General features: G+C 41.9%; 2 protein-coding genes across 9 annotated transcripts in view; one reads left to right on the forward strand and one right to left on the reverse strand.

The window, feature by feature from the left end:
• Window positions 1-7,192, reverse strand: part of RECQL5 (RecQ like helicase 5) — a 48,236-nt gene extending 41,044 nt beyond the window's left edge. For 3 of the 7 annotated variants that reach the window (XM_081899589.1, XM_081899584.1, XM_081899590.1), the window contains exons 1-6: window positions 6,402-7,105; window positions 6,128-6,262; window positions 4,438-4,559; window positions 3,256-3,774; window positions 1,653-1,758; window positions 201-312 (exon numbers count right to left, since the gene is read on the reverse strand). In XM_081899589.1, the coding sequence (XP_081755715.1) occupies window positions 201-312; window positions 1,653-1,758; window positions 3,256-3,774; window positions 4,438-4,559; window positions 6,128-6,248 (980 nt within the window). In that variant the 5' untranslated portion in view covers window positions 6,249-6,262; window positions 6,402-7,105. The other 4 variants (XM_081899586.1, XM_081899587.1, XM_081899588.1 and 1 more) reach the window with 4 other exon arrangements.
• Window positions 7,193-7,269: 77 nt separating this feature from the next.
• The window catches only part of SAP30BP (SAP30 binding protein), a 30,945-nt gene continuing 22,912 nt past the window's right edge, over window positions 7,270-15,302 (forward strand). The window contains exons 1-3 of one of the 2 annotated variants that reach the window (XM_081899882.1): window positions 7,271-7,432; window positions 9,322-9,431; window positions 12,305-12,352. In XM_081899882.1, coding sequence (XP_081756008.1) covers window positions 7,315-7,432; window positions 9,322-9,431; window positions 12,305-12,352 — 276 coding nt within the window. In that variant the 5' untranslated portion in view covers window positions 7,271-7,314. Of the gene's footprint in view, window positions 7,433-9,321; window positions 9,432-12,304; window positions 12,353-15,302 lie in introns of both variants that reach the window. The other variant, XM_081899883.1, reaches the window with a different exon arrangement.

Genomic DNA, 15,302 nt, shown 5'->3' on the forward strand with positions numbered 1-15,302 from the left:
ACTGCATACAAATCCAGGACAAAACTAAGCATAAAAAAAGAGAGACCACTCTGTGAGAAGCCCAATTTTTGCTGTTAATTACACCCTTCTGTTAAGAAGGACAGGCAACGAAATATAGTGGTACCAGGTTCTTCCAGATGTTGAGCAAATGTATATTGAACAAACAGTATGCATCGCCCATTTAGGATGACTTCACACACCTGACATTAGCTTTGTCAACTCCCATTCCAAAACTGATAGTAGCAACAATAACTGGAACCTTCTCCTCCATCCATTCATTCTGAACCGATGTTCTATCTGCTACTTTCAGTCCTGAGAAGAAGCAAAAGACAAGAGTGTGATACCAGCAGGAAGAACCTCTGCTCTTACCGTCATCACCAAGGGGCAAACCACACCAACCTATCAGTCCCTAGTTGTCTTTGAATCCATCTACCTGCCTACTTCTCCTATCCTGTTTTGCCAGCATATGTGAGGGGAATCCAAGACCTAAAACAGAATTCTCATGGTCTGAGGATGGAGTCTAACTCCATAAGCTCCCAAGACTATGTGTACTCAGATCCCCAAACCTCCTTCAGACACAAAAGGGAATAAAAATGTGGTCCGTAAAGCACTGTGATTAGCAGGGAAGCAATGAGGCTTCCAGTTTGGCCAGGCAGAAGAATTAGAAGTCCTGCTTGGGTCAACAGAGCAGCACCTACAGCCTGTGACACTCTAGGACCCAGCTCCTGATGGCAGGGAGCATGTGTTAGAGTATACATTCCAGTTCCTTGCATAGCTGCCTGTGATCTCAACCTAGTACTGACAAGAAGTATCATCGAAAAAGCAGTACAGAACAAGTTTAGAAGCCAAGTATGAGACGTTTTCCCTTGGAACTCATGTGTGGGGAAACTAAAGCAAAGTTGAGTGCAAAGGGCTTCAGGGAAAGTCAATACACCAAAAGTACTCAATTTAGCAACACTTTTGGCATTAATTCAAACATCCAGTTGCAAGCCAAATAAAAAGGGGAAAGGGAAGAAGGTAGTGGGTTGAGATAAGCGTTCAGAAATGGCAGAAGAAACAGGAGGACTAGGAAGGGAAGCATGGGAGAATCATGAGGCAAAGAAAAGCAAGCCGGAGCAGGAGAAGTTTGGGGGAGGTCCAGGAAATGAGAAATTACAATAAGAAAGCACATAGAGAAAAGGGACTAGGAGAAAGGGAGCTGGGCTAAAGTTAACTAGGAATAGAAAGGAATGCTGGGGTATGGCAATCATTCACACACATCAGCCTCCCCAAACCCAGTGCCTCCCAGGTGCTATGGATTATAACCCCCATTATATCTAACCATTGGCCATGCTGAAGAGAGGTGCAGTCCAGAACAGATGCAGGACTTTGCCACTCCCTCTGGCCCTGTATTTTGAGCGACCTGAAATCTTACCCCTGACACAATGATCTGGCAGGATAATAAGGCTCCTGTGCTTTGGAATGGACTCTATTCAGCAAGATCATATCAGTGTGGTACTAAATTTGCATTCTAAAGAACATATTAAAGAAAAACAAGTCAAGACCGGGCTTTGCAACCCACAGTATACTGACTGGACCCTGAGGCTAGAATAAAGAACCCTTTCGCATACTTAAAAAATGCTTACGAATCAAAGTAACACAGCTTTTTCTACCTGCATGATATGCCTTGGAGTTGACTCCTCTGTAGCTAAGTTCAATAGCCACTTGTTCACATACTTCTCTCTTCCTGCAGTAGACAATTCCGCAGCCTGAGTAGCGCTACACAGGGGGAGGAAGAGTAGGCAACATAAATCAAAGTGTCATAAGGAAACCTATTAATGTTATTAAGAGCTGGTATAGATCCAAGGTATCAAGAAGAACAAAACAACGGGTGGTATTCAACTGCCACATCCCTGTCAGCAAAAGGATTTCCACTTGTGCAACAGGACTTTCCCTCTTTTCCACACAAACATAAATCCTTGTGCTGACAGAACAAGAAATTTAGTGCTGTGATGGATTCCAGCCAGTGGTAATAGCCTTTCATATGCATGCCTTATGATCAACATTGTACATATTTTATGCAGGAATTTCATAGAAGGGAACATGCAATCCAATGAAATCAACTCTCTTGAGAATCTCAGATTTAACTCTTCCTCCTCTCCCTTAAAAGAAGTTATTGGGAAATGCTTTAAAAATGTATGAACTACAATAAACACTAAATCCACAGAAGGGCTTCTGGTCCTTAAATTCTATGAAGGACTCTGACAGATCTCTCAATCCTACCTTCACAGTGAATGACAGCATGACAGCATTGCTTTACAAGCAAAGCCTCTGGTCCTTGGGATACCAGGCTGCCAAATTAGTGAGGGGTTCTGAAGAGATTAACAGGGTAAAAGATGGGCACTTATCCAGTGGGTGCCCTTACAATGCTTGCTGGCTGGAAATGGAGGCTATGGCAGCACTGGACAGAATTGCTTCAACTCCCCTGTGCAAGGTGTCCATGAGCCCTTGCTGAGGGACATTATTAAAGAATTTGGCCTGCCAGTCCATTGGCAGAGTTTGGAGCTGGGCTGCCAGGAGAGGTGGTGGCTTTCTTCTCTGAAGCACCTCAGTGACTGCAGAGTGAGAGAGCATGCTGAGTGCTGCACATGCCCAGTGTGGTGCCCCACCCCTGTTGCCACTCCCTTTGCCAGTGAGCAGAGCACCACATACAGGAGGCTTGGAGACGTCTACTCACTACTCTTGAATCTGCTTGCTACTCTGGGCAGCTATCTCCTTCTCTTGATGGGGGATGCAAGGGGCTCAGGGAGATCGTTTGCTACCCTGGGCAGCTGTCCCCCGTCAGCTGGAGGCTGTGCAAACTGGAGGATCATACAGCGCTGGGCACCATCACAATGCCCAATGCTCTAAAAGCATTGTAATCTCTCCCTGTCCCTGTATACGCCTAAGGACTATAAGCAACTGCCAAGCAGTAGCCCAGGAGCAACCACATTGCCCTGCTTTTCTCTAGAAGGCAGAGCCCAAAGCTGGAAGGTTCCTCTTTCTAGACAAGACAAAGGTTGTTGTTTTTTCCTGATTGGCCTTGCCTTTTTCCCAAGTGGAGTTAACTGTTTACTGTCTGCTCTGCTGTTCGAGAACCCCCTTTCATTCATCCCCTGCCCCAAAATTAAGTTTTAGGAAATATATTCCAATCCACTTAAAACGAAAGCTGCTTAGAGTAAGATAGGCAGGGGAGAAAACTTTAAAAACAAAATGTTTCCTACAGATTTAACTCACCCCAGAGTCATTCTTCTGCCCAAGACACTTCAGACAGAACTGTTTCAGGTTTTCATACGGATCCGTTAAGGTATCTTTATATTGCACATCATAGAACAGGTTGGACCTGAAGCAAGGTGTTTTGAAAGTGGCAACAGGCCTCTTTAGCTTAAGCGATGCAACAATATCATCTTGGACCTGTTTAGTGGCTGTGGCCGTCAGGGCTATGCATGGAGTGTTGGGTATTTGACCGCGCAAAGAGCCAAGTCTCAGGTAGTCTGGTCGGAAGTCATGCCCCCACTGAGAAACACAGTGAGCCTCGTCAACTATTAGGTAGGAAAGGAGGTTTCGAGACACTAGAACCTTCAGGGTAGGCTGAAAGGAAGAGGAAGCTGCCATCTCTGGTGTGATGTAGAGGAGCTTTATCTGAGGCTTGTCACACATCAAGTCAGCTAAGATGGCCTTTTTCTCCTGAGCAGAAATCTTGGAGTTAAGAGAGCTGGCTTTCACTCTGAGCAAGAGCAAATGATCCACTTGGTCCTGTGAAAGAAAAAAGAGCAAGGTGCTTAGAGGAAAGCATCCTTCTACCAAAATAGCTGTCATACAGATATATTCCTAATCAATCAGGCTTTACCACCAGCCCTGTAGTTTGCAAAACACATCTCCATGTTATATTTATTTTAAAGACTTAAAATATTGTTCTTTTACAGAAATTGGTTGTAATTAGGTAGCCTAACATAACCAAATGACAAGACTGTCACTCTCTAGTCTATTTCATTAGCAATGATAATTTCACAATGTCTGGCAAACAATTTGTTTCTCTTAGGTAGTGAAGTTCAAGAAACCATATTAGTTTACTTTAGAGAACAGGGAATTGTGTCAATATATTGCATTTTTATCTGCATAACAGATACATTTAAAAAAAACACCAGAATAACCTTCTTCACTCAAACATCCAATACATTAAGAATATTAGGAATTAGTATAAAAAGGATTATTTCTATCAGGTTATAGCACACCACTGAATTATACAATAACATAACTATGATCTGTGTTTGGTCAACTAGACACCACAGATGAGGTGGATTCAGCTCATATGGTACCTATTCTATTTCAATCATCTCAGATTTTACTTTTTTGACCATAAGCAAGACACAACAGGTTCTTCAAGATTCCTTTCTTTCTTACAATAAGAGGTATTACCTGAATCAGTGAAATTAAAGGTGAAATTACAATAGTGATTCCTGTTGCCAGGACTGCTGGAAGCTGGTAGCACAGGGATTTCCCTGCGCCAGTGGGCATGCATACAAAGACATCCTTCTCCCCTGCAAAGACAACAGTGCAGCAATCAAGGCTTTTTAAAACACAAATATATTTATCTGCATTTCTGGGCTGGGGGCGTGGACACCAAGTGTTTTGGGGAAAGCTGATAACATTTACAAAATATCTATATAAACATTGTGCTGGCAAGAAAATAAATTGATAGTTAACAGAAAAATAGAACACTTGTTACACAGAATCATAGACTAGAGTTGGAAGAGGCTCACCTAGTCCAACACCCTGAAATGCTGGAATCTCAACTAAAGCATCCGTAACAGATGGCCATTCAACATCTGCTTAATAACCAGGAGTGTCCACCACCTTCTGAGAGTCCATTCCACTGTCAAACAGAATGTCCTGTCAGAATGCTATTTCTGATGTTGAGTCAGAATCTTCTTTCTTCCGACTTGAAGCCATTGGTTCAGATCCTACCCTCCAGAAAGCCCTGCACTAGAAAAATGCAATGGGTACCCCACTTCTGTTCATAGCCAATAGACTGTGAAGGCCAAGAAAGATAGGGATGGGAAATGTCCCCTTTCTCAAATTTTCTAGGTTTCCACATCTCTTAATGGCCAAGCAGGGGCATATGCCAGCCATCAAATGACAACATAAAACCCAGCTTTGTAGTAGACTATGCCTCAATGCACAACCATACAAATAAATATAATGAAATGGCCAAAATCTAAATGTGGAATGTCTCTTCACTGCCTTTCAGCTCCCAGCTGGAAAGCACGACACCTGTATGGTATCTCTGGCTGCTTCTACTTCTCAAGCACCAATGCCAGTATCACACAGTGAATCGTGCTTTAAGTTTGGGTGCAACTGTTCCAGGTTTAAAGCTTTGCTCAGCTTAAGGCAACCCACTTTCAGAAAACATACTGCAAAACATAAACACAATTAATTGACAGTAAATGTCAGTGAACAGAATGAGGCTTACTTCCCAGCAAGCACATTTACCACCATGCTGCAAACCTAATAACCCAAAAAATACAGGAATTTCCATAACCAAAGAAGTAGATTAGGACACAGTGAATTTAAGAGACTGAGAGTGCAACCCATGTTTCCTTGGAAGTATACCTCATTGTTCAATAGAGCTTATTCCCTTGGGCAGCAGCCTTGGCCAAGCATTCTCTTGTTCCCTGTAAGAGACATTTCACTGAGGAATTTATAATGGATTGTAAGTCCTATGCTCCTTTGGGAAGAAGAGGATAGAAATTTACTAACTAAATTAGGGCTGGCTAACTTGTGGCCCCACAAGTGCTGTTGGATTTGCAGTTTCTATCAGTAACACCTGGAGGGCCACAGGTCAGCCACCCCTGCCTAAAATTTGACCAGAACACCTTCAGCTATAGGGGAAATAGATTTATACAAATTGTATAGCCTTTGTACCATATAGTGTAATTAATGCAAACTCAAAAGCAGAAATCTAATTTCTGTAAGTATCATTTGTCATCATGTTTTTACATTTAGCAGAAATGAAGGAACTGTGGTGTTTTGAATAATATGTAAAAAAGAAAAAGGCAAAATTATTCAACCCTACTATATATTGCAAAAACAGGTGTTTGCAATTTACCTTTCACAACAGTTCTGGTTGCACTTTCCTGCAATGAAGTCTTGAAAGTGTCAAATCCAAACACTTTTTTCAGAGTTCGTTGAACTCTATCGTCTAGTCTTGAGGAAGAGCAGTTACTCATCTTATAAGGAGATACTGGAGATAATTCAAAATAGAGATAAGGAGAGGATCGTTGTGCAATTATGATTGCCTGCTACAATCCATCATTTAGCCACAAGCGGCTTCTCAGGGCAGGCAGAGTGGAACAGCCCCATTTAGATATACCCAAACTTACTTATGTCCACACTTTCCTTTTGGCACAAACATCTACATTCAGCTATGTTCTCTAATCCAATAAAACAGAAAGAGTTCTCGAAATGCCTGCGCCATCTGAAAAGCCAAAGATGTAGGCGCAGCAGAAGAGGACGCTACCTGAAAGCAAAAATACCTCTCATAGCAGAACACACTGCTTCTGATTAGCTGCTGCGAGTCACGTTTAGGCTGTTTTTCTTCGCTCCTACTAATCCTACGGCTGCTTTTTAAGTTATGTTACTTCCTCTGAAGCCTGACCTCAAACCCATTTATACATCCTTTTAACCCAACTCACATGCCAGCTCTTTCAGGGGAAAGAAACTGAAACAGTTCCTAAGCACAAAGGTAAATCAGCTCCCACCCTTACTGTGTAGCCATAACACTACGATTCTTAACGACCCTCTTCCTCCTGAATTTTACTAGAGTTGCAAGGCCTTCCCTGACCAGTTTTCATTTTCTTTTCCCCAAATAATGTCCAGCTGCCCAGAACTACCACAGATAAAGCGGGAGGGCGAAAGAGCGGGGACTACGTGGAGAGCCTCAGCCCGGCTTTCGACTTCGCGCGCCCTCCAGTACCCTCCGTCTCAGAGAAGGCAGGCCACTGGCTCCCAGCTACGCCTCTGTCAGAGCGAGTGTTTTAGTTTTACAACATCGTCCAACGACACCCCTGGGCCCTTCCGAGTCGCCGCTTACCGCCCACCCGCCACCCGCGCGCTCAGGCAGTTTCCGGCAGCGGCACGGATTGGGCGCGCGGCGAGATGACGTCCGCGACGGCTTCCGTTCGGGAGGCTATAAGAGCGGTTGCCGCGGCAACAGCATTTTCCCCAGCAGCCCGCCTCGTGCGTCACTCGCGCGCGCCGGAAGGCAATTCGCTCGCGACGCTCAGATAGAAGAAAATGGCGGCGGCGAAGAAAAGCGTCCTCTCTTCTTTGGCCGTTTATGCTGAGGATTCCGAGCCCGAATCCGATAGTGAGGCCGGTGGAGCGGCCAGCGAGCGAGGAGCAGGGACGACGGGTGAGGCCTTGGTGGGACTATGGCGGAGCGGGGAGGGAATTAAGGAATAATGAGTGTTCGGGGATGTCTTTTTTTACGCCGGGGCCTCCACGGAAAGCTGGAGGGGTCTGTGGTGGGAGGATATTCCCCGCCCCGCCGCTGTTCGGTAAAGGGGGGAAATAATCACGCTTCTCTGGGATGATGGAAGACGACGTGGCGTTTCGCCAAGCAGCATTTTCTGCCTAGCGTTACTTTGTGTTTAGGGCATATAGTGAGGCTACCTAAAATTTACGTGACGGATTTACGTATAAGCTAAACAAGCTATAGCTAGGGCCCCACTCTCTTGGGGGGGGGGGGCAAAAAAAAATTTAAAGGAAAAAAACTGGATGTAAATTTCCAAAATATAAGATAAAAAAACAAATAAAATAAAACCTACATACAGCAGCAGTGTTTTGTGTTGTGTAGGCTCCTATTATGTGCTAATGGCTTTAGATACCTATTAGGTCCATAAATTATCATATAGCATATATTCAAGGCACCAAAAAGTCACAATTTGTTGTTGACAAAGGACAGCTGGACATATAAAGGGTCCCATTATCTTCAGAAGCTTAGGGCCTCAACAAATCTAAATCTGGCCCTGACGTAAATTATTGTTATTCGCTGCTGTATTGTGGCTGGCAGTGGATCCCAAAAGCTTGGGCTGTTGGCTCTTTCTTGGCATTAGTGCTTGATATCCTTTTAAATGGAGGTGCTTGGCATTAGGCATTCTACTTATAAAGCATATGTTGCACCACTGATTTATTTCCCCATCCCCAAGCCTACAAAGGACCTTAGTCCCTTCCCCCTCCCCCGTGATGTCTGCCTTCCAGCCAGTTTTCTTTCTCAGAGCTGTATTTCAAATGCCTATGATTCAAAACTAGCTTCTGATGTGCAGCCACAGTGGAACCTTTATAACTAAAATGTGCTGTTAGCTTCTTAACAACAACAACAACTGCTGCAGTATGCAGCTGCAGTGTTTGATTTTATGAAAGCTGTGAATTGTGTGCCCAAATTTGTAATTATCGGGGCCACCACACAATTTTAAGGGCCCCTTGCAGTTGTTTTTGTCTGTATGTGTATTGTTATAAGAATTCTAATGTCTCAAATATAGATTAAATGTTCATAAATGTAACCATGTATATAAACCACATATCTAAAATAGTACAGGGCAGCAATCCTGAAGCCATTTTGTCGCTTCCAAAAGGGCCTCAAATATTTCTCTGCAGTTGGAGGGAGTTTTCCAATTGTCTTTTCACCTCCAAATCCAGTTAATAAAACTACCTGTAATGTAGCGGCTAACATCTCCCAGCAAATTCAGTCTGGCAAGAACCTGTTAAGGTGAGCAGGCCATCAATACGTGTAAATTAGTAAAGAAGATATTCAGGAACTATAGTATTTACCAACTCAAAAGGAATGGCCTGGCTACCCAGGCAATGCAATCAGAAAGGTGTTATCAGGTACCTTGATAGACAGGAGAGAAGTTGCACTCAGATTTCTGCTGGAGACTGCCTTCTTCTGTGATGTATGGATGATGTTTTTGGGGTGGTCTTGGGCTAAGGGGTGTGCAGTTTCAAAAGTCTTTATAGGGGCTTGCACACCTTTATTCTGGGTCTCTCTCACCTCCTTGCAACAGATAATGAAATATATTCTTTTCTTTCACTGGATCCTTGCCTCCATCTATGCATCTCTGACTAATCATGGACTATGGGGACTCAGTCCCTTGGGGAGTTGGGCAGCAAAAGCCAACCCCCCATTTTCCTACAAAAACACATGCTATTGTTAAATCTGTATCAATCTCTTGCATGTTTCCAGTGGAATACCAAATGATCACTAACTTGATTTTTATTTTTCCCTTGTTTTGGATGAGGTAGAAGAAAAAGGAGGCTTGGTGTCAGAAGGCTACGGAGAGGATGATTTCAGTAAAATGGAGGGAGAGGAGGATGGTTATGATGACGATGAAGATGAAAATAGTAGACAATCGGTAGGTATATAATTATATTAATGCTGTCTATACAAAATTCTTTTGTGCCTTCCACTTTGTAATAGATTTGCCGGGCTCCTCACCTCTTATTTCTTTCTCTTATTGCTATGTATGTGCTTATGGAGTTATGGCTTAAAATGTCAGAAAAGTAAATCTTAACACATCTGGAAGTATGACTTTTCATAGAACTGTAGAGTTGGAAGGGACAACTGGGGTAATGTTGTCCAACCCCCTGCAAGGCAGGAATCCTTTACCCAAAGTGGTGCTTGAACCCACAACCCTGAGATTAAGAGTCTCCTGCTCTACCAACAAGCCATCCCTTCAGTCTTATAGTGGGCTCTTTGGCACCCACTTGTTACAGTAACATTCTCTATGGCTCCTATTTAAGTTGTCAGTTCTTTTACTAAGTGGTCGGTCCCCTAGACAAGTTGTAAAAGAAACTTAGTTGTATTTCCTCCCCTCCAATTTTAAGGAACAACATTATCTCAAATAAGCTGTTAAAATGTATGACGAAAGATGTCTGAGAAGGGTCTGTGGTAGACCTGTAGTCTAGGATATGCTGGAGAAGGTGTTCCTTAACACCATATATTTTATTATGGTAGTAAATTCCATTTCCTGCACTGTGTGAGAAATGTCTAGAACACAAGAAGATGAAGTGGGGCGGGGGGGAATCTACAATACAGTTTATATTAAAATAGTTGCTTGATGATGTTGGCAATATTAGCATGACAGACATTTGAAATGTCTTGTCCTATACCTGGTTTGTGTGTGTCGGGTTGTAACTGTATAAATTTCATCCTGTAACCTGTCAGAGGGAGAGGACAATTTGCTCCAGTTGTTTTGCAGTAATGGTTTCTTGCTGGGTTAAGATTTTTTAGCATTGTGCTTATCATTATCTGTAAAATTGCTAGAGCAGAAACTTTTTTTCATTTTATAGTACTCGTTTCACCTTTCACAGCCCTTTCCAACAGAAGTCATGTGCATTTCTGTTTGTTTTTACTAGTTTGCAAGAAGCAATGTACTACTGCAGTATATGTGGCTTCCTGTCTGCATACGTGTTCCTTTTGTCTGGTGACAACTTTGCATATGTATATTGTTCAGAAATAAAAATTAACAACATTCTTAGAACCAAACACATTAAAAAGTAAATATCTTGAGGATAGTTTTTCAGACTATGGTCTAATTCCCTATTTTTCTGTATGGTATTCACTTTAGCTTGAATAACAGTGCCTATAATTGGTATTATTTTACCTGAGAACAAAGCATGTTTGTATTGAGTGGAATTTTTATTTAATGTTTTACATAATACAGTTACTAAGCTTTTGTTCTTGTTAAAACTTAGGTAATCCATTTTATTGGGAATGGGATGAGGGTAAACTACCTTTTTATAGTCTTGGTTGATTTTTCTTTTGGTGTCTGTGAAATGGCAATTGTTCAGTATACAAGTCTCATAGAGAACCTGCTAGGTCTACATCAGTTGTAAAAAGGTGCACAAAATGGGTGTGGTAATAATTTTGGTCTCTGCTGCTGAAAGAGAATGGAAACTTTGGGACTTCATTGAATTGATCTTTAGCAATTATCAGAACCAACAGATTGGTAATGTAACTTCAAGGCAATACTTGTATGCTGATCTTCTTAAATACTGTCTTCCCCATTCTCACATTGATTTCATCTTCACCAACAATTTGGGTTGTCCTCTTCAGAGGTGTGGATTTTGTTGGTTTAAGAGCATAAGAAGAGCCTGCTGGAATGGGCCAAAGGACCATCTTGTCCAACACAGTGGGCAACTAGATACCTATAGGAAGCCCACTATCAGAAACTGAGTGCAACAGCACTCTCCTATCCTGAGATTCCTCTGAACTGGTATTCAGAGGCCTACTGCATCTGACACTGGAGGTAGAACATAGCCTTATCCTCCATGAATTTGTCTAATTTTCTAAAGGCATCCAAACTGGTAGCCATCACTGGGGATGTGGGAGCGAGTTCCATTGTTTAGGTATGCGCTGTGTGAAAAAGTATTGTCCTGACTCTTCTAAAATTGAGCTTCATCCATGAGTGTCATGAGAGGGCAAAAAACTTCTCTGCATCTACTTTCTCCATACTATGCATCATTTTATCAACTTCTTATTCACCTTTTCTCTAGACTAAAAAGTCCCATATGTTGTAACCTTTCCTCTGTCCCCTTGGTGATGCCCCCCCGAACCTTTCTAATACAGTATCTTTTTTGAGATAACACAACCAGAACAGTACACTGGTTTCTCAGCATGGTTGCACCATATAATGAATGGCATTTTTATATTGGAAGTTCCATATTCAGTCCTTTTACTAATGATTCCTAGCATAGTATTCATCATCTTCTCAGCTGTCACATACTGGATTGATGTTTTTACTAAGCTATCCACTACAGCCCCAATGCCTTATTCTTGGTCAGTCACTGCCAGTTCAGACTCTGTGAGCATATACTGTGTTTTGGAGGTCACAAAATCAGAGAGGTGTTAATAATTGCTAGCGTGTTTAGATCTCATGTTTGTTCACTCTTTATGAACAGTCTTTGTATAAAAGAGTGGCAGTGAATAATTTCCGCTTGACACAAGTTTCTTTTCCTATCTGTGCTGGCCTTTTTGTTGTCTGTTTTTCGACAAATGAAATGTTATATGGGCATTTGGAACCTGTTTGATTAGATGTAGAGATGTCTTGTTAATGTCATATTTTATCTGAATTGATGTTTTATCCGAGGGAGGGAAAAGCAAGAACAGCTCAGCTGAATGCAGAGGTGAAGCTGGGCTATTTAATGCAAGTCCCTTGCAACACATGCAAGAACTTGCTGAGCCCACTCTTTTAAAGCTTAATCCTGTAAATTCTTTGTCTTATAGGAAGATGACGATTCAGAGACTGAAAAACCTGAGGCTGATGACCTAAAGGTATTTGGAAGAGTGTTATGATGGGAATACAGTGTAAATAGCATGATTAGTTCATCATTTGCCTCTCATATTGTTGACAAGCTGGTGCAAAATTTTTTGTGGGGTCTCTGGGAACTCTTGAAACACTTAGAAATAGCCCAGATTTTGAAAGGCTACTAAAATGACTTTCTAGAACAAATTAGGTAATTCACTACATTATGAAATATTTTGCATGGGTTCTGATGGCTATTGGCTGAAAACCTAGTCCATTCAACAAACATATTGTGAATGATCAGATTGCTTCTTGCCATGTGCAAGCATATTTTTCTAAGAGTACATGTGTACTTATTTGAATCTATACAGTGTTTAATACTGCCTTGTGTTTAATAAATACTGGAGTATGTGGTGAGCCATGCTGCCCAGAAAGTTCTCGTGTTGCCACTCTCCAGACCTAATATGGAGGAACAACATAAAGATGGGCCTCAAATGATTAATGCAGATTCCGGGATGGTTTATATGGGGGAGAGGTGGTCCTTCAGGTATTGCAGTCCTGAGCTGTTTAAGACTTTATAGGTCAAAACCAGCAGTTCAGATTGGGCCCAAAAAATAATCGGCAGCCAGTGCAGTTGGGCCAGGATTGGTGTAATATGCTCAAACTGTCTCGTCCCAGTGAGCGACACCAGTGATTTGGTCATAGCAACTGATTTTTGGCACGGGGGTGGGGAGTTGTTGTAAATAATTAAGTGCTGCAGAGTAGACTAAGATGGTGCCACTGGCGTGTGTTCCCCCCTTCCTCCTCTCTCCTGTATGAATTTGCTTATCTTTTCCAGTTTTGCCCCAAGTGTAGCATTGCAGTATGTACTGATGTCAAGCAAAGTTCAGAGATGATTTGCAGACCCTGATACAAGCCTGCTGGTTTGTACTAACCTTGGTGAAAATGTTAGAGCAAACCAAGGAAAGGAAAAGCAGGAGCAGTTTCACAGTATGCTTCCTGACCATCATTTAGCAGTGTCTGTGCCATGTCAGTGTGATCAGCAGCTATCATTGTATGTTGAATTGTGCTGTGGCCAGAATCTTGGGCATTTCTTGCATTGACATGCTAAACTTTATGACGACTAGGTAAACTATACTGATGGTACACTAATGTAATCTTTTCCACATAAACTCTTAAGTTTATTTTGTGATATTTTTTTATATAAATCTACTCATTTACATAATATTCTAGCATGGTGTTGTCTGTTCTGCCAGTAGTTCTCCAGAGCCTTGGGCAAGCTCCTTTCCCGCTATCCACTAATTTAAGTAGGGTTTTTCATTTTTTCTGGAGGGCCAGGAATGGAACCTGGGACCTTTTGCATGACATGTGCCATATAGATACTACATTGGATGTATGGAAGCATCAAAGTTATGCCATACTAGCGGTATTAGAAACACGGATATATAAGCTAGGTGCCAAATGGCTCTTTAAACCAGGGTTACAGTCACCAGAAGGGAATGCCTAGTTGCCATTTGGGGGCCTGATGGCTCAAAAGTCTTCCCCGCCAACCATACAACTTTTTTGGTCCCTGAAATTCATTCTGATTGTGCAGATCAAATAAAACGAATAGAATTGTACAGGATGTGTTGCTAGTGTATGAAAGCAATCAAGATCCAAGGATCCCCAGGGATGCACCTCCAGGTGGTGATTTCAGGTGCCATCCTGGCTCCCAGGAATCTTCACTCGGTCGCAAGTGGCCGATAGCAAGGGCAAAATGTGCCTAGCGTATATTAAATGCTGTGTACCACATTCCAAAACTACTTCATATGTACAAACAGGCCGTTTAAATGGTCTTATTTGGCCTCCTACATTCTGTGTAATGTGGTGGTGCAATACTGTTTTTCTCTTCCTGTCACTGAATCAAATACCACTTTTGATCGTGCATGTGGAGCGCTGTGTGTGCCCTTTGAGTTCCTTCTTGTCCTGTAGTTACATCATAACACTTTCTGGGCTGGTTACCTGATTATCTGTTATGCAGTACACAGTACAACTTAAATCTCTTAACTGGGTTGAGAGCCCTAACTTATATTCAGAATCACGCTGTCTGTTCAATAGTACACCAGAAGGTGTCACTGTTCTTCCAGGCGGATTTATCCAAGTTAAGCTACTATAGGTTGTATTAAGCTGCTGTGTGTTCATAAAAGGCTACCACAGTATTTTTTCATTTTTGGGACTTGTGCTGCTCTTGTCGATGTTTCTATAGATAATATAGTTAACATATGTGAACAGCATGTTCCAGTAAGCTTTTCAAGTTCAGACATTGATGTCAAACAGTGATTTCCTCTTAAGCCCCGGGGCAAGGCTAGTTAAAGTAGTCCAGAGTCTTTTTAAAAAGGAGGCTCTGGATAGAGCAGAAAGATGTCACAATTCCTTTGACAATATTACCTTGATACAGTAAAAAATGCAGCAGTAATAAACTACAATCGTTGTATAGCATCTGTTATGTCAATCTGGGGGTTTCATAGAACCATCTTCTCCCTAGATATTTCTTTAATGTAATTATTTTCAACTATGGGCAAAGAAATGGAGATAATATTTCAACTAGCACTTATACTGAGATATGGCAAATGCAATGTAGAGAGCATGTTCTAAATAATATGTTGATATAAAAGAAAATTATGAACTGCTTTATTAGTGGCATATATTTTTCCGTGTACTAGGTTTCCCCCCCTAAAAAATAATGTCAAAAATTAGGGAGCATCTTATACATGGATAGTGCCAATGGTGGATTTTCTTAAATCTCAGTTCCCCAAAATAGGGGGCGTCTTATACATGGGGGCATCTTCTACACGAAAATACAGTAATTCTATATTGGCTAAATCTGACAGATAAGGGTAATAAGTGCTGGGTGTATGGCCAGTAATGGGGCTGACTTTATTCATGTATGGTGGAAATGCCCAGTTATCAATCTTTTTCAGAAAGAAAATTGCATATGTA

The sequence above is a fragment of the Podarcis melisellensis genome, assembly GCF_964234715.1.
Source record: "Podarcis melisellensis genome assembly, chromosome: 2".
NCBI lineage: Eukaryota > Metazoa > Chordata > Lepidosauria > Squamata > Lacertidae > Podarcis > Podarcis melisellensis.